Raw genomic sequence first — 23,079 nt, 5'->3', positions numbered from 1 at the left:
CTCCCGCCCTTCGCAGGGGGGATGGGAGGGCCCAGGGATTGATCCCTATCTCCCCCCCCACCCCGTAGCTAGGGCCTCCACCCGGCGAGCTGGGGGCGGGGATGCTGCTCTTCGGATGCTCGGAGCACAGCTGGAGCCAGCTGTTCCCAGATGGGCAGGGCCCGGAGAGGGCTGGGCTGACCTATCTGCAGTGGGGTTTCCCTGACCTATGGCGGATGCCGGGCGGAGGAAGTGGGCCAGGTGGTTAGTTTCTCTGCCTCTAGAAAAAGTAATCACAGTTGGCATTTTATCCACTTTCTGTCAAAAGACTTAAAGCACCCAGGGTCTTGATTTATGGGAGAAATCCAGGCTGACAGCCCGGAAGAGTTAAGTTCTCTCATCCTGAGGGTGGCCTTCCTCCGGAAGCCTTTCCCGACACCCCCAGCGCCCTCCTCCCCATCACTTATAACCGGCACTTAGTAATCGGTGGCTGTGATGAGCCCCCTTTCCTTCCAGAATTTTAGTCAGCTCTTCGAAGGAAGGACTGTCTCACCTTTGGTTTTGGTACCTGGCGTTCTAAGCCACGGCTTAGAACAAACTTTTAGAACACCTTTGTAAATGTCCAATAAGATTGATGTATCAAAGTAGCCCTCATGGCAACAAATTCTCCGGGGTAGAAGGCTGCATTATTCCCATTTCACAGATGGGAATATGGGAAGTGGAGCGTCGGAAGAGAAGTTCCGGGTCACACCCTGAAGAGGTAACTTAGGCTCAGAACGGGGGTCTAGAATCCACAGTACTTGCTTAGGCGGCACCGGGCGCTAGTGACCCGAGTCCCTAGTTTGGAGTCCAGGGGGTGTGGCCAGGTGAGCCCAGCCAGGCCCTGGCCTCCTCGGCTTCTAGGCACACGCCTAGCAGCTGGTGACTTGCGCTGGAAGTTTCCTTACTTGGAAAATCCCTATACTGACGAAATGAGAGGTCCTGTTAATCGGTAACAAACATTTCTCTTTAAAATATATTTATTTCATTCAGTATTTCCCAATTACGTTAAAAACCATTTAACATCGATTTTTAAAAACTTCTGAGTTCCAAACTGTCCCCCCCCTCCCGCGCCCCTCCCCCAGCCCTGGAGAAGACCAGCCATGTGGTATCAATTATACATTCAGGAAGCATTATTTATTAAGGTCCCCTGGGAGCCAGACTGCCGACGTGTAAGTATACCCGGCTGCAGCGGGAGGGGCTCCGTGTTCTCCGGGTCCCCAGACGTCGGCTTTACACTTCGGGGACAGCCCCCGCTCCGCCGACCCTTCAGAAGCTCCCAAGAGAGAGGAGGGCTCAGAAGCCGCAAGAAGAGGAGGAGCTTGGAGGGGACTCGCTTCAACCACCGGAGTGGGGGAGAGGATTCAAGATGCTCCGCCCCTCCGAACCCGAAGGCGTAGTTCAGGTGCAAGATGGGGGGAGGGGCGGGCAAGGTGCGCCTGCGCCCAGGTGTGTGTGTGTGTGTGTGTGTGTGTGTGTATCCCATGCCTCCGCCCTTTTCTCTCGACTTCGGAAGAAAGAGGAGCCGGAGCGGTATTAGAGGCGTCCAGGTGAGCTGGGCTCCTAGGTTAGAGGCGTGCGCATGCGTAGCACCCCCGCCCAGGTGTGGGCGGCCCCGCCCTTTCTCCCTCCAGGAGGGCGAGGGAAAGGGCCACCAAGCGTTCAGGTCTGGAGGGCTCGGAAGTTGGCGGTGTGCGCATGCGTCCCCCGCTCAGGTGCAGTCAGTCCCGCCCTTTTTTCCTCTCAAAGGAGGGAAGTGAGGCGTCCAGGTGCGGAAAATTCCGAGGTTAGCGGAGTGCGCACGCGCAGAGCCTCCGCCCTCGCCTAGGTGCGCGCGGCCCCGCCCTTTCCTCCGCCTTCCGGCACCTCCGTTCGGCGACGACTCGCGCGCAGGGGCTCAGAAGCAGGACGCGCGCGCTGCGGGCGGACGGTTCCCGGGGGTGAGAGAAGGAGCTCGTCGGTGCGGGTGTGAGGCGCGCCTGCCGACACCGAAGCCGCAGCCGGACCCCCGCCTCCGACGCCGTTGGCGGCCCGCGCTGCGCCCAACCTTTGCCAACGGTCCCGGGCCACTCGAACCCTCTCGCCGAACCTTCCCCACCCCCACCTGTGCGGAGACCGCCCAATCAACCGCGGCGGCGGCGGCAGCGGCGTGAGCCTCTTAGATCAACCTTCCCCGCCCCCACCTGTGCGCGAGCCGCGGAGATCGTCCAATCAGCGGCGGCGCGAGCCCCTCTTTCCCACCCCTCCCCCCCAACGGTAGTCGCCAGCGGTTCGCGCGGGGCTGTCCGAGCCGGGGCCAGGATGAGGCAGCAACTACTGCGGGGACCGCCGCTCTCTTCGGCCCTGCTCGCCCTGCTGGGGGCCCTGCTCCTGACCGGGGCGGCGTGGGGCCTCGACGACCACCCAGCCAGCACCAGCGGCGCCAAGGCACAAGTCGGCCTGCAGGGTGAGGGAGGTGGGGGGAGGGGCGGGAGGGCTGGCGAGTGGGGGCTGGGCGAATTGTGAGTTGGCTCGGGGAGGGGGCTGCTCGGGGCCGGGAACTGGAGGAGAGGGAGGGGGTGGGGTTGGTGGGCCGGAAGGGACAAAGACCCGCAGGGGAGGGCTAGGGCGGCTGACCCTTGTAGTCAAGCAGGCGCTAGCCCCCTGGGAAAACCTTGGTTAAGTCATTTACCCTCTCAGCCTCAGTTTCTCCATCTGGAAAACGGGGAGAACAAGTAGCACCCACCCCACGGGGACCTTGTGAAGATCGGATGGGAACGATTTTGTACGTCTGAAAAGCAGCCTTAGTCGGGATTATTTGACCGGGGTGACCAGCCTGGGGTACCGGTCTGTGCCCATTGAGTGATTTCCCAGTGCATCGGAGGAGACTCCAGGGGATCCAGGTTCTGCAGTGTGTGGGTGGAGTCTGGGCGACAGGTGGTCGGGCGAGAGAACTTGGGTTTGGATGGACCATGGGGGCCTGTGTGGCAGGACCAGGGGGGAGCACCGCGGAGACGCCGAAAAGGGCGGGGGATCCCTGATAGGTCGCTGTGGTCCAGAACCCGGGGCTATTCCAGAACTCCCTAGTTTGGTTCTACCGGCCCAAACCCAGCGGGCACTTAGCAGACTTCGTTTGAGCACTTGGAGATAGGAGTGGCCAAAGATGGCCATCGCTGCCAGCAGAGAACAAGCAGAAAGACTCCCCCTCCCCCCTGAGTAAACTTGTGCGATGAAAAGTTGTACAATAGCAGGTCATGTGCCCTCTCTTATCTAAGGTCAGATTTACTTGAACAATTCAGTGTATTATAATCTAAGCTAATAAGATGTGAGTTGTTTTCCAGCATAAGAGAAAAGTTTTTCTGGAGAATTAAAGGAAGATAAGTATACTTTCTATTTCTAAAATATCTGTCCAAGACTGCAGTGAGGTAACTAGCAGAATTCGGCCCTGAATCACTGGAGTGAAAGGAGAGGCTGAAATTTTAAAAATTTATAATGGCCTTATTTATGACCACAGGGAAACTGGAAAGAGGAAATTGTGAAGGAGTGTCTCATTATAATAAGCAAAAGGCTCTCTCTAGCCAAGAAAAGTTTGTCATTTTCCAAATTGGAGGCTAAGAAGCTCTTTACAGAAGTTAGAAATAAATTGTATTGGGGGCAGCTAGGTGGCTCAGTGGATAGAGCACCAGGCCTGAAGTCAGGAGGACCTGAGTTCTAATCTGCTCAGATACTTGGTACTTCCTGGCTGTGTGATTCTGGGCAAGTCACTCAACCCCAATTGCCTCAGCAAAAAAAAAGAAAAAACTAGTGAGTATTGGGTCCCTGGACTTTGTGGTAGCCTGTATGTGCCACTCTTCTCCTTCACAAAACTGGGCTTTGACACCATGTGTGTTAAAAAAAAAAAAGTGGCTTTTCTTTGATTCTTTAGTAGATTGTGCCCACTTAACCACCGTCAAACCTCCAATTGAGCTTCCAAGCCAGCCTTCAAAGTGTCCTGCTGTTTATAATGAATTACCCAAGAGGCTTTTTTTTCTTTTCGGTAATTGAATCCAATGGAAGGCATCTAAAGTAAAAAGCACTAAGGAGCTCCAGGTTAGTGAGGTGCCAGGAGATTGTATTTTTAGTCTTGGCCCTGCCATTGACTACACGACACTTCAGTGTGCCTCAGTTTCTTTATCAACTGAAAAATTAGGACTACACTTTTTTTAAAGGGCTGTTCTTGATTTTACAGTCTGATTCTTCTAATTTTTTTATGAACTTTTCAACAGATTTTTATATATATATGAAAAGGTGATATAAGGAAGGAATAGAATCTTAGACTATTTGAACTTGAAGGCACCACATAGGTCATGTAGTCCTATCCTCTACTTAGTTGATCAAAGAGAGGTCCCAAGGAGGAGAGAAGTGCTCTGGGTCTAGATCATTGTTCCTTCACATGTCTGTAATTCCCTGGTTTGTTATTGTATACCTATATTTTACATCGAAAATTTACACCATTCTTTAAATTTGTCTGGTGGTCTTTGGAATCTCTAGATCAGGGTTAAGCTTCAGCTGGGTTTGGAAGAATGCTTAGAAGAGATTAGTTTGGAAACTTAGCTTTCCTGTATTACTGCAGTATGTTTGATGGTGGATTGATGTTGAAGGAAGCTTAATTGTTGTGTTTGAGGTCATAATGGAGCCCTTTCACAGAGAAACTGGACTTTCAGGTTGCTGCACCTGCCACTTTGAAAAACTTTAAATTGTCTCTTGCTGATTTGGGGTCTGCGCTGATGGGACATAAAGTTTAGAGACTCTGACAAAGTCCTCAGAACAACGAGTTCTTTTGCATAACTTTAGACTTGCCAAAAAGTTATCGGAATGGATGTCTGGCTCTTCTCCAGCAGAAACATTCCTTTCTGACTTGACCAGGACCTAATTTTTATAGCAACACTTCAGTTTGTGTTGGTGAAAGCAGAACTTTTTTCCTTTCCAGTTTACAGAAGTGCTTCTTATTTTTACTTATCCCAAAGATCTGTAGTAATTGGTGTAGAACAATTGGTACACCTGGAATGGGCTGGATTGAAAGTACTTATGTTTCAGGGCGATTTGGTCAGCAATTCTTTAGCCTTTGTTTAGCGAGGTCTCTGGCTGAAGGTGAAGGAGTGAGTGTGCTTGGCCAAATAAGGAATTGAATCACTTATGATTCATGACTATTGAAAATTGCCTAGTGTGTCCAACTAAAATGACTGTTCCCTGGAAGCCATCTCATCTTGGGGATGTGAATGCTAACTCCCTAGTAACTCTCCCTGGAGCCTTAGAAAATCTAGATTGGGAGTGGCACTGCTTTTTAAGTCCAAAATAAGGATTACATTTCACTCTGGGGGTTCTGCCTGTGTATTGAAGGGTTGCAGAACTATCTATTGTACTGTGGAAATTCTGAGTTTACTAGAATGAACAATTCTTACAATTGACATATTTAAAATGAATGCGTAATGTATTTTTTATAGTTATCTATTTTAATATCAGAGACAGTGATAGAATTGAGAATAGCCTAGTCTAGTGAGGACAATTCGAATTAGGAGCCAAGCAATCTGGGGTTTAAGACTCGATGTTAATAGTCACTGATGGCGGGTTTACTAATACCCATAGTGACCTTGGGAAGTCACTTTGGAGCCTATCAGGAGATTGAACCACATAACCAATGCCTAAGGTCCCTTCTAGTCCTCACATTTATGAGAGTACTTTTCAGCTTGAATATTTTAGGGCTCTAGTGAATTTAAATGGAATCCAGGCAATAGTGTCTGGCTAATGTCTAATGAGTCAAAATAAAGTTTCATTTTTGTTTTTAAGGAACTAGGTTTCTTGGCAGGTTGTTTAGTTTACTTTTGGGCTGAGGACTGTTAGAAAGTGAAAGGCAAGTTTTTCAATTTATTTCAGGGATAGAACTAGAGAGGTGTAGTTAGTTTGCTTGTTCATAGTTGAGATGATATAAAGGTTTTTAAAAATATACCTTGGAAGCTAGCAGAGATTTTTCTGGCTTTGGTAAAATAGTTTACACCTTCTGCTAAGAATTAATGATCCTTATAATTCAAGTTTGGTTTATTATCACAAATGCTATTCTTATTCCCATAAAGATCTAAGACTGCCTACTCACCATAGTAATGATGACTACCAGATCTAGAAGGGGAAATATATACTTGCCCAATTGGTGGCTTCTGAGTTAACCTTGAAACAGGATTGTAGAATAAAACAAATAACAGTCTTGGAATTTTGTGTGATTAGTTGTATTGGAAATGAGGGCAGCTTGTCATTGTCCAGCTCCTAGTAGCAGTGAGCTTCAAATATCCTAGGCTAAGGTTCAGAGAGCTTTAAAGGTCTTTTATGGGGAGAAGAATATTTAAATCTATTAACATTAGATTTAAATATTTAAAATCTAAGAAAGCTTTTCTTTCTGCACAGTTCCCAGCATCACCTTTGTGTAGTGATAGATACCTAATGATCAAGTTGGTTTATTTGTTAGAAGAATTTTACTTGGTTAAGCTGCCAGGGAGAATATCTAGTTGTTGGATAAAAGGCTCATTGGGAAGGATTGGGGTCTTATATCTTGCTCCATATCTAGCTAGTCACTTTAAGTCCCATTGATTTTCTTCCATCCCTCTTACCCAATCTTTCTATTTGAAAGATTTTCTTCATATTGGTATCTTCCTTCTAATTCATACTGAACTGTATACTTCTGTGTGCCTCTTCTCGGCTGTACCATGTAAAATCCCTGGCTTCTGCAGGAGAAGCTTATAGGTCTCCAAATCCCATCACCCCCTCACCCCCAAGCTTCTTACAGGCTTCTCTCTAAGGTTATCTTTCATTTATTCTGTAAGAATCTTATATGAACTTTATGTACCTACATACTTAGAAATAAGGGCAGCTTTCTTATTACAGCTGACCTTCCCTTTCTTCTGCTGTCATCTAAATTTCCTTGGCTATCTGGGCCCTCCAGCCCATTATCTAGCTTTAACTGGATTTCCCATTTCTTCTCATCTCCCAAAGCTCCTCAGTGACCTCAACCCGATATCTTCATGACCATATATATTCATTTCACAGATCTGCCTACCTTCTCTCTTTTTGGATTTCCCACAGGCACCCACACAATTTAGGACTTAATTATACTGTCACATATTATTTCTTCTTTGAAGTGTTTTCTAGTTTTGCTTCCTCAACTAGACCATTAAGTTTCTTGAAGCAAAGAATGGCTTTTATTAGCTTCCTGATAGCAAATTCAGGACCTGCCTTGTATTGGCATTGAAGAAATAAAAGCAAAAATTAAATGATCCCTGTCTCTCTCTTTTTTTTTTTTTTTTTTTGATGGGGAAGACAACAGTGGCTGAAGGAGTGCAGAACAGCTTCCTTATAGTTATTGACATTTGAAAGAAACAAAACGTATGAAGCAGAGGGGAGAAGAGATTGCAGACCTAGAGAATAGAGGCTTGGAAATTGGGGGAGGGCAGCAGTGTTGTACTGGAGGAACAGGAGTAAGGCCAGTGGGGATGAGTTGTAGAGTGCAGGAAGATGAATACAATGTCTATATTAAGGCTGGAGAGGTAGGTTGGGGCCAACTGGCAAAGAGCTTGAAGGGCCAAAAGGGAGGCAGCAAAAAAAAAAAAAAAGTCACCGAGTTTTACTGAATAGGTGATAATGGGCTTTAGGAAAGTGAATTTGTCATCAGTGAGGAGGATGGATTGGAGAAGAGAGAGATTTGAAGCAGGGAGACAGATGGGGTGGTTGTTTCAGCATTCTAAGTGAGAGAAGACAAGGGCCTGGAGAAGAGGTCGAATGAGTTAGAGAAAGGCACCAATTCCACTGCAGTTATAGAGGTAGAAGTGACAAGCAGCTGGTTGGATATGTGGAAAGAGGCAAAGAGAAATTATGGATCACATAGTCATGAGCATGGAAGGAATCGGTTAATAAGCATTCATTAAGCTTCTAATATGTGCCAGACACTGCCACATGTTGAAAATACAAAGAAAGGCAAAAGAAAAGTATCTCAAAATCTAATGGGAAAGACAATATGCAAACATATGTATATATAAACAAGTTATAGACCGAATAAATAGGAAATAATTCACAGAGGGAAGTCACTAGAATTAAGAGGGATTAGGAAAGGTTTCCTGGATTGTAGCAGAAAATATCATAGTTGGCAAAATTAAGCATAACCCTAAAAGAAAAAATGGACATTCACTGAATTGCCAAACTTTTGAGAACTTTTGTGGAGATGCTTTGTATTGATAAAACAGCAGCGTTCACTTCCTTAGGACTTGTTTGGGAATCTTCATTAATAGACACTGCTGATCCTTCACTGTCACATCCAGCCGGATCTTACACTGTACATATCAGTTCATCTGTTCAGCCAAACTGGCCTCTCCTTTTCCCAGGATCCTTTTGTTCACCTATCTCCCAGTCACCCAGCTGAGTTTGTTTTTGCCTTTTGAAATCCTTCCCACCCTTTAAATTGCCTCCTCCCTATGCTTTTGACTGGTGATTCTGGTGTACTGCATTTATTGTAGTTAGGTGTGTCTATCTCTCTTCTAGGGACCAGGCCTTACTTAGCCTAGCTGGGAGGTGCTAAATAAATGTAAGAAAGTGCTTTAAGGATTCTACAAACACTTATTACAAGCCTACTATTTGAATGATGCTATGCCATTCCTTGGCTTCCTTTTTCGAATAAGCTCAAATCCCATAATCTTTGGGAGGCCTTTCTTAGTTTGAAGTCAGAATTTGGAGTTGGAGCCTTCTGCTTTCAGACTACCTTTCTCTACACTCTATATATTGTATTTGGACCTGGGTGTTTATATATTACACACACACACACACACACACACACACTCTCTCTCTCTCTCTCTCTCTCTCTCTCTCTCTCTCTCTCTCTCTCTCTCTCTCTCTCTCTGTCTCTTAATTTATTAAAAGATTAGCTCTTTGGAAGCAAGGACCTCTTTTGCTGTTTTTCCATATTCCCGAGCACTTAGCCCAGATCCTTGAGCAAAGAAAGAACTTAATAAGTTGATTGCTGCTAGGGCTTAGGGATAGAAATACAATGAAAACCAGTTCTTTGCTTATGAAATTTACATAGGAATAGATCCATGAGGTGCACCAATCATATAGATTCATTCATTCCATAAGCATTTATTAAGTGCTTACCATGTTCTAGGACACTACCTGAACATATTAGATAAGCAAATATAAGTTGAGGATGGAGACCGCACTGACAATTAGGGGAATTCCATAGGAAGTGACACCCTGAGTTGAGCCTAGAAGGGAAGTTTAGGAAAGGCTGGTATTTTAGACATAAGGACCTTGAGCTGAGTTTTTGTCAGTGGAGAGTGCTTCCCCATCTCCTTTCTCCCCTACCCCCTCAAGGTCACTTGTAACTAGATTGTATATGGCTTTGCCTGCAAATGAATAGAAGGGAATGTTGAGTGTGGATTTGGCCACTGATTTTGAGAGAGGGGCTATGAAGAAGAAGCAAGAATGGAAAATGTTTCTGAGGTTGTGCACTTGGGTACCTGGGAGGATACCCAACAGAAACAAGAAATGAAGGAGTACCATAAGCATAAGCTTTTTCCTCAATACACCGAATTTCTATCTGTGATGTGTGGCAAATACAAAGCAATTGCTGTCCTTGCACTAGAGAATGAATTCTGAGTAAAATGAGTATCAGCCCGGCCTGCAGCTTATTTAAGTGACTCCTCTGCCCAGTGGCTCCAGAAAAACATTGTTACCTGATTTAAAGCTGAAAGAGACCTTAGATTTTTAGCCGAAAATAAAAGTTTGTCAATTTAAGTTAATGTTTACAAAGTGCTGTCTTTTTAGCAACTCCAGGGGGAAAAATTGGGGGCACAAAAAGTTCAAAGCCAAGAATTATGGTAGATTTCTTTACTTCAGGGTGACTTATTAACTTAGTACAAGCCACTGGAATTAAAATGTGCTTGTTTGAATACTCTGTCCCCTAAAAGTTTGAAGCGTGTGCCCTTGAAGACAGCATTATTCAGTGTTGGTATCAAGTCTGTTAGTTTTTGGGACAGCTGCCATATATTCTGAGTAGGCTTAGGGACTTTTCTGGCCAACTCTACTTGGGAGTTCTTTGGAAAAGTCTCAGCTGGGTTACTTCTATGACAGTGCTTTGTAAGGGCAGAAAGCATTTCCAGAACTGTGGCAAGATGTGCTTCAGGCCTCTGTTTTTGTAGACATCCTTTGCTTTTGTAAACATAGACTTGAAGTCCAAATGCCTTAAATTTTGGAACACCAGGAGCAGGAAATACAAGTGTTTGCCAAGGTCATGATTGTGCCTGGGTTCTGTTTTTTCTAGCTTGTTTTTAAAAATCAATTTATCTAGAAGTTGAAGCACCAGTTACAACCAAATTCCCACTTAAAACATAAATGGAGAAATGGATAGTTCTTCGGCCCTTCCCTTCCCCTCCTTCACTTGGGTGGGGGTCCATGAAGAAGCCTAAGTTATAGATTCATTGCTTGGAGCAGAGGCTCCTGGGCCACTTCTGCTGGTGGTAATTATTTATGTAAAATAAGAACTGAAGTGGATTTTTAAAAGGTGATTTAGTCTGTCGTCTTAAAGTGAGTATGGCTGGTAAGTTTGAACTTACAACTTAAGTGCCCTTCTTTTAATGTTATCGCCAGTCTTTCCACTGTCACATGGTAGTTTTCTTTGCATAAAAGCTCTCTGGATTTCAGAACTTGTGGAACCTGTTTGGCGGGATACACTCAACAGTGACCAGTCTGTTTCAGAATTACTTAATAGCTTATGCTTTAAATGGCTGCTGCCAGTATTGCGTGCTTTGCATCCGCCTCCCCAGTGGAGCCCATGGTTTTTAAATCCTAGTTCCTAAAAGCAGACTTGCTTCCTTCATTTTATAAGAAGATGGCCTCAGACTGTTCCTGGCCGGATAACCACAGAAAGACAGAAAGGTTCCTTTCTCACACTTCTGCTTTTTTGTTTTTGTTTTTTTCCATCTGCTTGAGGATCTTTGACAAGCTGGAGGAGAGGTGCCTTCTTGTTGGGAATCCTGTAGTCCTCTTGAAACAGTATTTTTAGTCACACTTTCCATTAGCTGAAGAAATTGGTGTGATTATTGATCCTGCTTCCCTGGGCTGTTAAAATCTGTTGTTTTGGTTGTGGGTGGTAGGATTCTGAATAGTTAGTGGGTGTGGGTGGGTTCAGGAATGAATCTGTATAAAAAAGGCTTGGCTAATCTTGAAGCCTTGCTTACTTAAAATATTGGACCTTCCCAACTCTTAGTCTTTCAAAAAGAAAAATGACTTTTGCTCCCAGAGAACTCCTGTTTATGATGGCTCTGACTTGTCTCTTCTAACCTGGCAGCTGTGTCTTCCTTTCTCCCTTTATGGCCGATCTATAGATTCTGGCATTTGCCATGGAAAAGTGGATCCTCATGAAAGCCTTGGGTCTTGAGGACTAACTGGCCTCTTGCTGTGCAGCTCTTTTACTCAGCTGGAACATACAAATAGTTCTTTTAGATCTCTGTGCAAAGCATGGAGGAGTCACACTTAAGGGCATATGGGGGTCAAGAAAAAGAAGGAGAGAGTTGGAGTAGGAACTGTACCATAAAGAACTTGTTGAGAGCTGGTGTCAGAGATTGTGACACACACCTTAGGTGGGTAGATCAGGACAAAGGTCTCCCTCCTGTCTCAGGCCAGGCCCCTGATCATCCAACCTTGGTGGTCTTGCTGTCTTATTGGTGGGTTTTTTTTTCTTTTTTTTTTTTTTTTTTTTTTTTTTTTCATATTTTTGGTGAGGGTGGGGTGGGAGGACTAAACTGAGGGACAGAAGCTGGAGAGCACTATAGTGCTCAGGAAATTTAGCCTAGATGTTTGGGGAATATATATTTCTTTCCATTTACACAGTGACTTTACATAAATTGATAATTGTATGAATAATACACTATATCAGGATTATTATGAGGAAACTTATCTGTAAATCACACACCAGTGGGCCTCTAGCCACTGTAGCTATAGTCTGGTTTGCTGTAGTCACGGAGGTCATTGGGTTATTGGTTTTTTGCGGGGAGGACAGTCAGCATGCAAGGTAGAATTTAGTCTTACACTGTTTTCTTATTTATCAATTATAACTTTGAAATTTTTCCTATAACCATTTACTACCCCAGTCACTCCAGCTCAAAACTTCAGAGTTGTCCTTAGCTCTTTTCTCTCTCGAATCCTGTAGTCCCTCTCTGCTTCACATAGGCAGGGGCACCTCAGCACGGGCCTCCCACCTCCCCCCCCTGGCAGATATGGAGTCACTGCTGCTGCCTTCAGAGGTTATGAGAATACTGATGTTTCCCATCTCACAGGGCTTAACAACAAATAAATTCCTATTTTACCCACAACAAAACCCCAGAGCTGTGGTGATTTGCCCATAGTTGTAAAATTAGCAGAAGTTGGCACTTGAACTTTGGTCCCCTAGTGTAATCCACTGGCTCCTCAATATCCTATCCATGTCATCTGGTATAATGAAGGTTCCAAAGTCTTCTTGAGATACAACCTTGTCACCCTCCTACTCTCTGCATCTGACTTTCCGATGCCTCTAGCATTGCTTTTTTTTTTTTTTTTTTAAATAATATTATCCCTTGTATTCATTTTTCCAAATTATCCCCTCCCTCCACTCCACTCCTCCCCCCGATGGCAGGTAATCCCATACATTTTACATGTGTTACAATATAACCTAGATACAATATATGTGTGTAAATACCATTTTCTTGTTGCACATTAATTATGAGCCTCCGAAGGTATAAGTAACCTGGGTAGATAGACAGTAGTGCTAACAATTTACATTCACTTCCCAGTGTTCCTTCTCTGGGTATAGTTATTTCTGTCCATCATTGATCAACTGGAAGTGAGTTGGATCTTTATAGCATTGCTTTTTAAGACCCACTGTAGAGTGGCTCAGACTTCTCTTTCCAGCCTCATTTCACATTCAGTTCTTCACTAATTGTGATCTAATCACGCTGGGTCACTAGCTTTCTTCACATCTCTGCCTTTCACAGACCTTCTTTTCCTTCCAGGCTTATTTATCTCAGGATCAGAAGATGACGGCAGTGTGGGAGTTGAGGGGCAGCCGACTGGTGTGGGTCCTAGCTTTTCACTTACTTCTGGGGCTGACTGAGCCTTTTTTGGTCTCGTTTCCTTATCTATAAAATAAGTTTGTCAGGGAGATTCTGTAAGACCCACCTGTCCTGCCCCATCTCCCTCAGTACTTCCAGGGCAGGAAACAGATGCTAAGAAACAGGACTTCGAATAATGGGAGCTTAATAAATGTTCTTTGACATACCAATAGGGACTGTACTTATAATATAATGTGGGCTTATTTTAAAACTTAAGATCTCAGGGTTTAAAGAAAGGCTGGTTCTCCCACAGCTTGAATTGAGCAAAGTAATTCTGATACTTGAGCAGCCAGTGAGTGTTTCTGGTAAGTTCTGCTTGGTTCTGTTTGATTTTTGATCTCTGTAACTGGGTACCTTCTGGTAGGTGAAGAAGTCAATAGAGAGAGACAGGTTCTTATCAGTAATTGCTTAGTCTAATGAACTTGTTGGGAAGATCATTGAAAGCATGTCTGGTTTGGTTATACATAGGACCTTAAACGTTGTGTTTAAGTACTTTCTGGGTATCTTCTGTATCTAGTAATAATTGTGTCTTGGGGGAAGATAAAGGAGATTAATCTCCAAATAGAATCTCCATCTTGGAGTTTATAGCTTAGTTGATTAGACAAGAAGAATGCTCCTGTAAAAATTGAGAATAGTAAATGATTACATATAATTCTATGCTTGGCAGTATGAAAAACTGAAGAAAGGGGAAAAAGGTATGAACCACAATAGAAGGGAAGACTTCAATGAAGAAGAGTTGACTTGAGCAAGGCCTGGGAATGGTGAAAAGACTATGAGTGTGTGAAGAAGTGGGGAGGACATTCAGGAAGTGGCCAAAATGTGTGGCTGATGAGTTGATGCAGTTTACTTTGGACACGAGTAGAAAATAAAGCCAAACTAGGATAGAGTCAAATTCTTCTCCCCCTTTAGGTGGGGGGGGTAGAGTGTGCCCCAGTAAAGACCTTGAAAACCCAAGCATTGAATCTGACATTTGCAGAGCAAACTGTGGAGGTGGAGGTCCTTGAGCAAGGAGGCCATATAATGATTGCTTACTATATTTCTAATAGTTGGGTGGAGAGGGCTCTTCAGTGTAATGGCAGGTGGGTAGAATGGATTGGAGGGGAAAGCCCTGAAGGGCTGCTCTAGGCTGAAGACTTTTAAGATGGAAGGAAATCTCCCTTATTCCAAGTCTATCTTCCCAAGTAGCCAGAAGAACAGGATGTTTATAAATTCTACTTAGTTTTTCTTTCTTATGTGTCTGAAAGTACTTGGGTTGGTTTGTTTACCTTTACTGTTATTAACAAGATCAATATTTTTCTAAGTTTTACCAAGGCGGAGATCATTAATGTTAAAATGTCACAGTCTTGTTTTTTAAAAGAACAATGATAGCTTACTTAGATATTGTGCTTGACATTTATAAAGCTGTTTCCTCCCAACCACCCCTTTAATGAGACCAAAGAACCTTCTCCATGACAAAGCTGATTGAAGACTTTACGGATGTTTAGCCTTGAAAACAAACAGTCCTTTAGGGGGACATAATATAGCTATCCTTCAAATGACTGAAGGTTTGTCTTATATAAGAGGGATTGGCACTCTATACTTTGGGGTGGGGATGAATCTAGTGGGAAGTTGACAAAAGTGGGTTTTGGCTTAATGTTCAGGAACATTTCCCATCAGTCAAAGCGGTAACGAGCTGCCTGTGGAATTGTGTCCAGAGGCCCTCTTAGTGCCAGGATCTAGGGAGGCCGGCCTTGTCCCCACTCTAGATTCTAGTAAGAGACTGCGATTTGCCTGCAGTTTGGGACTTTATCTGCTGCTTTTTCCCCAACACTGTGCCACCCTTTTGAATATTACCTGAACTATCTGTTAGAGGTTTACCTCCTAGTAGCTATAGGGTGAGGGGCTGCTTCACTGCCCTTTCATGAAGGAATATTAGTATGCTAAATTAAGTAGGTTTAATTTTTGTGTGTTTCAGACTTGTGTCGCTCCCCAAAGGTGGTAGGTAGGTGCCGCGCCTCTATACCGAGGTGGTGGTATAATGTTACAGCTCAGGCTTGCCATTCATTTCTCTATGGAGGTTGTGGTGGAAATTATAACAACTTCCTGGCTCGAAAAGACTGTCTCAAAGCATGTAATGGAGTCACAGGTAAGGCAGTAGTAGTAGCACTTATATGTAAGTAGATATATACCTAAAATCTTAAGTTTTTCCTAGAATTTTTCCTAGTCCCTCACCATGACCTGGAAGAAGTGTTTTAAAGCTGAGAAACTGAAGCATCCTCACCCAGCAATCACTTAAGCAGTTTGCTTATGCAACATACTGCTGTCAACATATTAGAATATCTGTGTACAACATCCCTACCAGCTTGACCTTGGGAAAACCACTTCTTTTTGGGTCTCAGCTTCCTCCTCTGTACAATGAGGTTGAATCTGTGGCCTCTGGATTTATGGCCTGTTCAAGTAACAAGCACTGGGGGCGGGGGGGGGGGATAGAAAGAGGAAACAAACAACTGGTGGAGGTTGCCCTTAGTTAGGAGCAGGGGGTTGACCTGTTTCTTCACATGGATCCAAGGATATGCTGGGGATGAGAAGACCTGGAGCAGTCTAGGCATGAAAAAGCACATAAGTGCAGGTTGATTTTTCTCAATTTGGGAATTCTCTGGCTTCTTTTATCCATTATGGACTGCAGTTCTCTAGAAAGAAAAATTCTCTAGAAAGATTAATTAGGAGCATTAATTAAGTGCCTAGTGCATGCTAGGACCCTAAGATAAGTGCTTTACAACTATCATTGAATAATATTAAGCCATAAACAGTAACATCCACACGCAGTAGTCACATACCTGCTGTCAGGAATTGTGCTAAGAAGTGCCGAGTATTTCTCAACAGAGGGAGAAAACATAAGTGACTAGATGTATATAGGTCTGCTCAGAGAAGATGGAAGAAGGTTTGAACAGGAGGCGTTTGTACTATGGATCCTGGAGCCAGGTGGGTTGGAAACTAAAAAGGGATGGTGGGGTGAGGAGGCTGCTCACAAAGGATAGAGAGCTGTGTTCAAGGAACTATCCCTCAGGCTAATGCTGCTGGATGGGCCAGTGGGGGGAGATGGGGAAGGTAGGACAGAGCTGGCTTGTGAAAAGAGCTTTAGATCCCAAGCTCTGAGATGTTTGTGTTGATCCTGCAGGGAATGTGGCAGCTATACTTGAGGAACATTCCTTTGGCAGCTAAGGGGAGAATTGGCCATGTAAAGTGGTTGAGAGGGAGGCAGTGAGGAAGAAGCTTTGGGGGACTCTGGTTTCACCCTCAATAGAACACTGAGCCTGGGATCCAAAAAAACCTGGGTTCCGGTCTGGTGTCAAATGCTCACTAACTTTTTGATCTTGAGCAAGTGACAACTTTTTGCCTCAGTTTCCTTAACTGTAAAATGAGGTAAATAATGGCACCTGCCTCCCAGGATTGTTGTGACAATTGAAGCTCATAATTTGTAAAGCACTTAGCTAAGTGTTTGACTTATAACCCTAATAAATGTTTATTCCCTTTCCTCCCCCAGACAGTCATAGGGAAATTCAGAAGAGGGGATGGTTTGGGTGGGAGAAATAGTTTTGTTTTGGACAGGTCAAGTTAGAGATTCTTTTGGGATCGAAGATAGGTAGTTGAAGGTGTCCAAAAGACTAGGCTGGATATGTGAACTTGGGAGCCATCTGCATAAAGTTGGTCCTTGAAATCCATGGAGACTAAGGAGCTTACCAGGCGATGCGGTATTGGGAAGAATCCGAATGATTGTGTGACTAAGCTCTGGAGCATTGTTCTGCCATTTCTGAAAGGCAGGGGAAAAGAGGGAAAAGCTTACTTCCTCTCTACACTGAGAGCCCCGCTGAAGGCATTTGGGATGTTTGGAGCTCTAAGATTTGTCTAGGCCTGCCAGGCTTGTTGGGTTCATGTCTGCTGCTGATCTCCTGGGAGCAGAGGTGGTCTGTCCAAAGGTTCTTCAGCGAATAGGGAGGAAGGGACTTGTCGGTCTGTCTTAAAGATCATATATTATTCTATCCTCAGTATCCTGCCCAAAATTTAACTTTTGGGTAGCTTGGTTGTCATTCTGCACATTGTCATTCTCCTATACAAGGCCTGCAGTTTGTTCTTGGTCTTCCCAGACTTCTCTGCTTTGTGAATTTGGCTTCTTTTAAAAGTAGTTTTCTGTTCCCTCCTTCTTTGCTACAAAACCTTAATAAATGTTTATTCTCTTTCCTTGCTGCTGTAAGTGATATTACCTGCAGTAACCTCGGTCTCCCTTTCCTAAACTTAAAGTTCTAGTCTGCTGTAATTAGAACTTGGCCGAGGCACGTGAGAGGAGTTAATTTAGAGGCAGACTTGCAGCTAAGTCTGGAGTTCCCATTATGCTTCTGACACTAGCTGTGGGACCATGGACAAGTCACTACCCTTCTCTATGGCTTAGTTTCTTGCTGTATAAAATGAGAATAATTCTAACCCACTCCCACCCCCACCAATGCCTTCCTCACATTATATAAAGCCCTTTATAAATGTCAGTTATTTGTCATCACCCAGATTCTCTACTCTTCCTTTCTCATTACCTGCTTAATGTTCTGCCCATTTGGTGTAAATTATCCCCACTTACACCCACACAGTGCTGATTTGTCAGCTCTGCCCTGAATGATGAAGCCAACCAGATTATCCTCTCCCTTCTTGTTCTAAGACGCGTAGCTCTCTTTTAGGTATGTTGGGGCACAGAGCATAAGTAACATCCCCATCCTACGAAGGCCCAAACAGCTGGTGCTTAGCAGAGCCAAGTCTCTTCTAAGTCCAGAGCTTTCTCCATTACATAATGCTTCTGTTTGCTTTTCCAAGAAAGCATTTTTTAGAAGAAGGCTTCAAGATAGTTTGGTTTTGTGTTGGCACCTAGGCCACTGATGTGAATCTAAGGGGAGACAGTTCCCTTTTCCCTTCAGAGGATACAATCTGCTCTGGGGAGGGGGACTAGTGAGAGTGGGGGAAGATGAGAGAATTATGACAGATTAATATGGCTAACTTTCTTTGACTCAGTTTCTAATGGCAGCAAGTTTTTGTTTCCTATAGCGAACTCTGCTAACGAAGCCCCAGCCAGAAAGGACGGAGCACATGAACCTAGTCCCAGTGGTAGGTTCTTAGGGTGAAGCTGAGCTGGAAAGAGAATCGACCATCTATCCAGATAGAGTATTGTAAAAGACCATTTCAAGTCTCTGGGTTGTAAGAGAGAAACCTTCCGAGCCCATTCAGAAAGGACAGATTTTTGTCTTCCAAATAAATTTACTTCCAGCTCTGATGGTTTTCTGTGGAAAGTAATATCACAGGTGTAACAAGGTCCTCACCCCTCTGCCGTGTGGATTAAAAAGAACTAAGAAAAAGGGTAGGGAGTGATAAAGGGGAAAGCAGATAAAAGAAGTCAGTGATCAGAAACAAAAGAGTTTTGAAATAGCTGCTAATCTGAAACTTGAAGACAAAATGACATTTAAGTGAAGGAGAAGCAGGAGGAAAGCAGAAGGAAGGTAATTTTGGACAGGGATGGATCAGGGAAAGCTTGGAGGAGGTTCTCATGGGTAGGATTTCACTGTTCAGTCCTAGAAAACATGGCATTTGTGATGGTTGCTTAGAAAGTGTAAAGGTAACTAGTCTGTTGCCCTTGGATGTGAATGGTTACCCTAACCTGTGTTGTTCGTCGCTCCTGCCCCCGCCCCTGCCCCAGCTCCTACTCAATCCTATTGCAGTCCTTGATCTCAAGCTTTGTTTGTGCTAGGTTGCTTTGTAGCCCTGACAGCAGCTGTCCCATACTTCTTGTATGCTTAAGGACCCAGCCACGGGAGCCTGGGGTGAGTGGTGCGGGTCTGGAGCCTGGGGTTCCTATGATGGGATGGATGTGATTAGCCTAGAGTCCCTACGGCAGAGCCCTCCTGAGGACAGCTGTCCCTGGTGCACTGATGAAGTTTCATATGGGGACAGGCGCGGGGCTGTCATTCTGCACTTGAGGCTTGGTGTGAAGGAGAGTCCAGACAACAGCCCTCTTCACATTGCCCAGACCCAACAGTAATGCAATCGTGTCATTCATCAATTTCAACTAATCCCCCCCCCCAAAAAAAAAAAAATAAATAAAATCCTATTGGGACATAGATTGGGGGCTGACTGCCGAGATAGAACAGATCGCCAGATTGGTGATGACCCAGGTTAGCACTTGAGCTCCAGCTTTGCCCAGAACCGATCTTTTCCTCCCACAGTGAGCCATGTTAGCCCCATTTACAGGTGAAGAAATTATGCCTGAGCTAGTAAATGCCAGCCCCAGATTTGAACCTAGTCATCACCTGATTTCCAACTGTGGTGCTCTTTTCCAGGCTTTCCGTGTTAAATGGGATGTGACTGTGCTGAGGTTCAGTTCATTTTCTTTATTGCTTGATTAGAAATCTAGTGATACAAAATTCTCTTTGTACCCATTTCCACAGAGTTAATATTGTATAACCAGCCTTTCTGTGTTAGGATTTTACTAGGGTGGGCTCACATTACTAATTCCTCAAATTGGGGGGGGTCTATAGTATAGTGTTAAGTCACTGAATTTTTCCTGCTAGTATACCTCTGTATGGATTTAAGTTAATCATTGTTCCAAGTATTTTTTTGGGAGGGGGGAGGGAGGGAGGTGTGTTAAATCTGTAGAATGAATTTCTTGAGGAAGGTGGAGAGATTTAATCCCTATATCAGCAGGACTACCTGCCATACTGAAAAAGTACTTTTCCTGTAACACCGATGCTAGGTCATTTATCAATGTTTTAATTATCCTTGGTGCTATTGATAAAGCGTAAAGTGCCAGATTTTATTTTGGGGAGATTTTCAAGTTGTGATATTAGACTTCTGGCCAAAGGAGACCCTAGAGCTTATCTTCCCAGTTTCAGAGAAGTCTATCCTAGAGAGGTGTGTTGAAGTACTCCTGGAAAGGATGTTCTTTGCTGCCTTTCTATTGTGACAAACACCAGATCCTCGGGGCCTGGCAGGCCTAAGTTTTGCTAAGAATTGCTATTCAGAACCTGTTTAACTTGTAAAACTTTTTTTGTGATCCCAGTTTTGTTAACTATAAATTTTTTTTTTGTTGTTTTAGCTCCCCAAAAGCAAAATTCTCAAGAATTTCCTGGTAACGATTTCGACTATGAAGGTAACTTTTAGGATTAAACATTGCTCATTTTTGTACGGACACTTGATTTACATAAATTCAGGGAAGGCTGTATCTGCACCGAGAACTTCTGAGAGGTCAGTCAAGGTCTTACTTACCTTAAGAACTGGCTGTGTTTAAATGGGACTTAACAGGATTTCCACTGATTTAATGCATACATCAGAAAAATATGCTTTGAATGCCTTCATTGTTGTTCACTTGTGAGGCTCTTTTGTCAAGGAACGGAAGGGTCTAATGAAGATTTCTCTGTATGGGTAAAGGGAGTGAGGTTGTGCAGGGTCACAAATACTGATACTGACCACACAAATCATTTGTACTGGTTTTTCTTCATATAATTATAAGAATGGGATTTGCGAGGCAGCTGGATAGGATCTAACTTTGCAAGGAGAGGTTGATTTCTCAGGAATATGGGGCATTTGTTGCAAAAACCCATGTTGACAGATAATTTGTTGTTTGTTCCCAGAATACTGTACCGCCAAAGCAGTCACTGGCCCTTGTCGTGCAGCCTTCCCACGGTGGTACTTCGACTCTGAGAAGAACACCTGTGTGCATTTCATCTATGGAGGGTGTCGAGGCAATAAAAATAGCTACCTGAACCTAGAAGACTGCATGACGAAATGTTTTGGTGAGTAGAGTGCCGTGGCAGGGGCCCTTCTGGACTGAGAGAGCAGGAGAAGTGGGCTGGGGACAAAAGGGGGACCGGGCAGTGGGATGGGAACCAGTCCTAAGCCTTTGGGGGATGCAAGAGAAATTCAGTGGAGGAGTCCACTCCCGATTAAGGAGGCAGCAAGTGCTTGAGAGAAGGTGGTAGGTAACCTGGAGAGCATCCGGTTTGTTCTTGGGGTGACTTCCCAGCCTGTCTTTGTTCTCCTTTCAGGCAAGCGTACCCATAAAGCATCTCACCCCGCCATGTCACATTCCACCAAAGGTAAAACGTCCTTCTGATTGTATATGATAAAGCTGGCTCCTCCTCACCGAGACCTGCTTCTGCACTCTTGCTCATTCTTGGTTCAGTCTTTTGGAGGACTTGAGGTCATGCTGTCACAGTCTCCTTCTTTGCTAATTGAATAGAACCAGAAATGGTTCACTTTTACTCTTCTTCCTGCACCTGCTAAGGGGGCAGCTCAGTCTGAAGCCCAGATGAGTGATGTTAGTATCTCGCTCAAAGCCGCAGACCTGACACTGAAAGGAACTAAAAAAGCTGTAAAGGGCTAATAAGCGGGATGGACAGGGGATGTAAGAGGTGGGAGGACCATTACCACTAACAACTAATTAAGAAGCAGTTTGAGTCCTGCGTGGGAAAATTTGTTGGGTGTACAAGGCCCTCCCCAGCGTCTGGGGGGGGAGTGGTTGCTAGGTTTGCTCCCTTCAGGGCCTGCGAGTCTGGGTCTGTACTTGGAATCAATGACTGGGCTTATTTTTCCCAAGGAAGCTTTTTGTCTGACAAGGTAGTGAGCCTCTAGTCTCTCGGGCTGTTGGATGTTTACACAGGCAAAAGTTACGGCCTCCGCAAAAGTTACGGCCTCCTGAAGTTTGAGTTGGCCAGCCTTGTGCTTGAGGGGTCTGGGATGAGCCCATGCTGGGCTCCTGCGTCCTGCCATTGCCAGCAGCGCTCTGCCTGCCTGAGGGGTTGGGAGGGTACATCGTTCATAGCTCCCTTGGGGAGGCTTCCCAGAATTTCTGAGGAGAGCACTGAGCATGGGCTTCCCTGCACCTTATAGTGGGTCTGCATGGTCACTACCTTGTCTTACCCTAGAAAAGGATGTTCCCCCAGAATCAGAATAATGGGGGTGAAGGGGCTCCTGCTTCTAACCCTGTCTCTCACATAGGGCAGCTTCATTCTTTGGGGCTGCAAACACTGTGCCTGCCTGGCTTGCGTGGCAACGGGCTCCATATTTGAGGGGAGCCACAGCCCAAGCGGCCTTGTGCCGGGGCAGCCGGCTCCCTCTGGATTCTTGTACCTCAAGTCTTTGTTGTCTCCAGCTGTGGCCTTGGCGGTGCTGCTGGCAGTGATGGCAGCCATCCTTCTGGGAGCAATGATCGTCATCTTTATCAAGATAGCTCGGAAGCACCGGGCAAGTGCCTTCAACACGATGTGGAGCCCCATAGATGACAAGGAGTATCTGGTGAAGAACACCTACACCCTTTGAGGAAGCAAAGGACCCCTCCTGCGGGCAGCATATCCCTCTCCATGCTAGCTGCCACAAGGGCCCCTCACCCTTAGGGAAGCGTAAAAATAGGAGAAATTGTCTGGGGAGGGGAATAAGGGAAAGCCACTTGTAGAAAGGCCATGTTTTTGGTGTTTTTATTTCCTCCTTCATAGTTTTTTAAGTGATTTATGTATGACTTTTTTTAATTCCAAGAGGCAAGTGATATACTTCCTAGCTTGGTTGGGGCAGGGTGGGGGGAGTGGGCTGGGGAGTGGGGGGAAGGACATTTTGGTTTAGAAATATTTTTGAAGAAACCAAAGCAGATTTGTATTTTAGGATTCTGAAAGGGGTGGAGGAAGAAAAGTGAAAGATAAAATAAAAGTGCCTTCTCTTTGAAAAGATGTTTCAGTTGATGCTCTTTCTTGAATATATCTTCTGAACAGCCCCTTCCATATTCCTATATTAGCGGCTGCCCCCCTATAGAACAGTGCAGGGGAGCCTTCCTGAATACTGGGGGGATAGTAGCTCAAAGTGCTTTTGCTTCAGGGCCTTTGGGGCAGACAAATCCCCTTTCTATAGAAGAGCCCCCATTTTCAAG

The 23,079-nt window shown here is 44.8% G+C and overlaps 1 protein-coding gene across 2 annotated transcripts; it reads left to right on the top strand.

Annotated features, from left to right (window-relative positions):
* Positions 1-1,869: 1,869 nt before the first annotated feature.
* Positions 1,870-22,882, top strand: SPINT2 (serine peptidase inhibitor, Kunitz type 2). Of its 2 annotated transcripts, XM_074277302.1 has the most exons (7): positions 1,870-2,464; positions 15,109-15,279; positions 18,219-18,278; positions 20,260-20,313; positions 20,795-20,956; positions 21,209-21,259; positions 22,315-22,882. In XM_074277302.1, the coding sequence occupies exons 1-7, from the start codon at positions 2,320-2,322 to the stop codon at positions 22,479-22,481; spliced, it is 810 nt and encodes a 269-aa protein (XP_074133403.1). In that variant the 5' UTR covers positions 1,870-2,319; the 3' UTR covers positions 22,482-22,882. The 2 variants fall into 2 exon arrangements, with proteins under 2 accessions (XP_074133403.1, XP_074133404.1); XM_074277303.1 differs by lacking the exon at positions 18,219-18,278 and having other exon boundaries at positions 1,871-2,464.
* Positions 22,883-23,079: the final 197 nt, after the last annotated feature.

This window comes from Sminthopsis crassicaudata, chromosome X, assembly GCF_048593235.1.
Source record: "Sminthopsis crassicaudata isolate SCR6 chromosome X, ASM4859323v1, whole genome shotgun sequence".
NCBI lineage: Eukaryota > Metazoa > Chordata > Mammalia > Dasyuromorphia > Dasyuridae > Sminthopsis > Sminthopsis crassicaudata.
This window is presented reverse-complemented; position numbering and strand designations above follow the sequence as displayed.

Coding starts and splice junctions, on each gene's coding strand:
- SPINT2 (XM_074277302.1), top strand. CDS start 2,320: ATGAGGCAGCAACTACTGCGGGGACCGCCGCTCTCTTCGGCCCTGCTC. Junction 15,280..18,218: donor AGCATGTAATGGAGTCACAG/GTAAGGCAGTAG, acceptor TGTTTCCTATAG/CGAACTCTGCTAACGAAGCC. Junction 18,279..20,259: donor ACATGAACCTAGTCCCAGTG/GTAGGTTCTTAG, acceptor TTGTTGTTTTAG/CTCCCCAAAAGCAAAATTCT.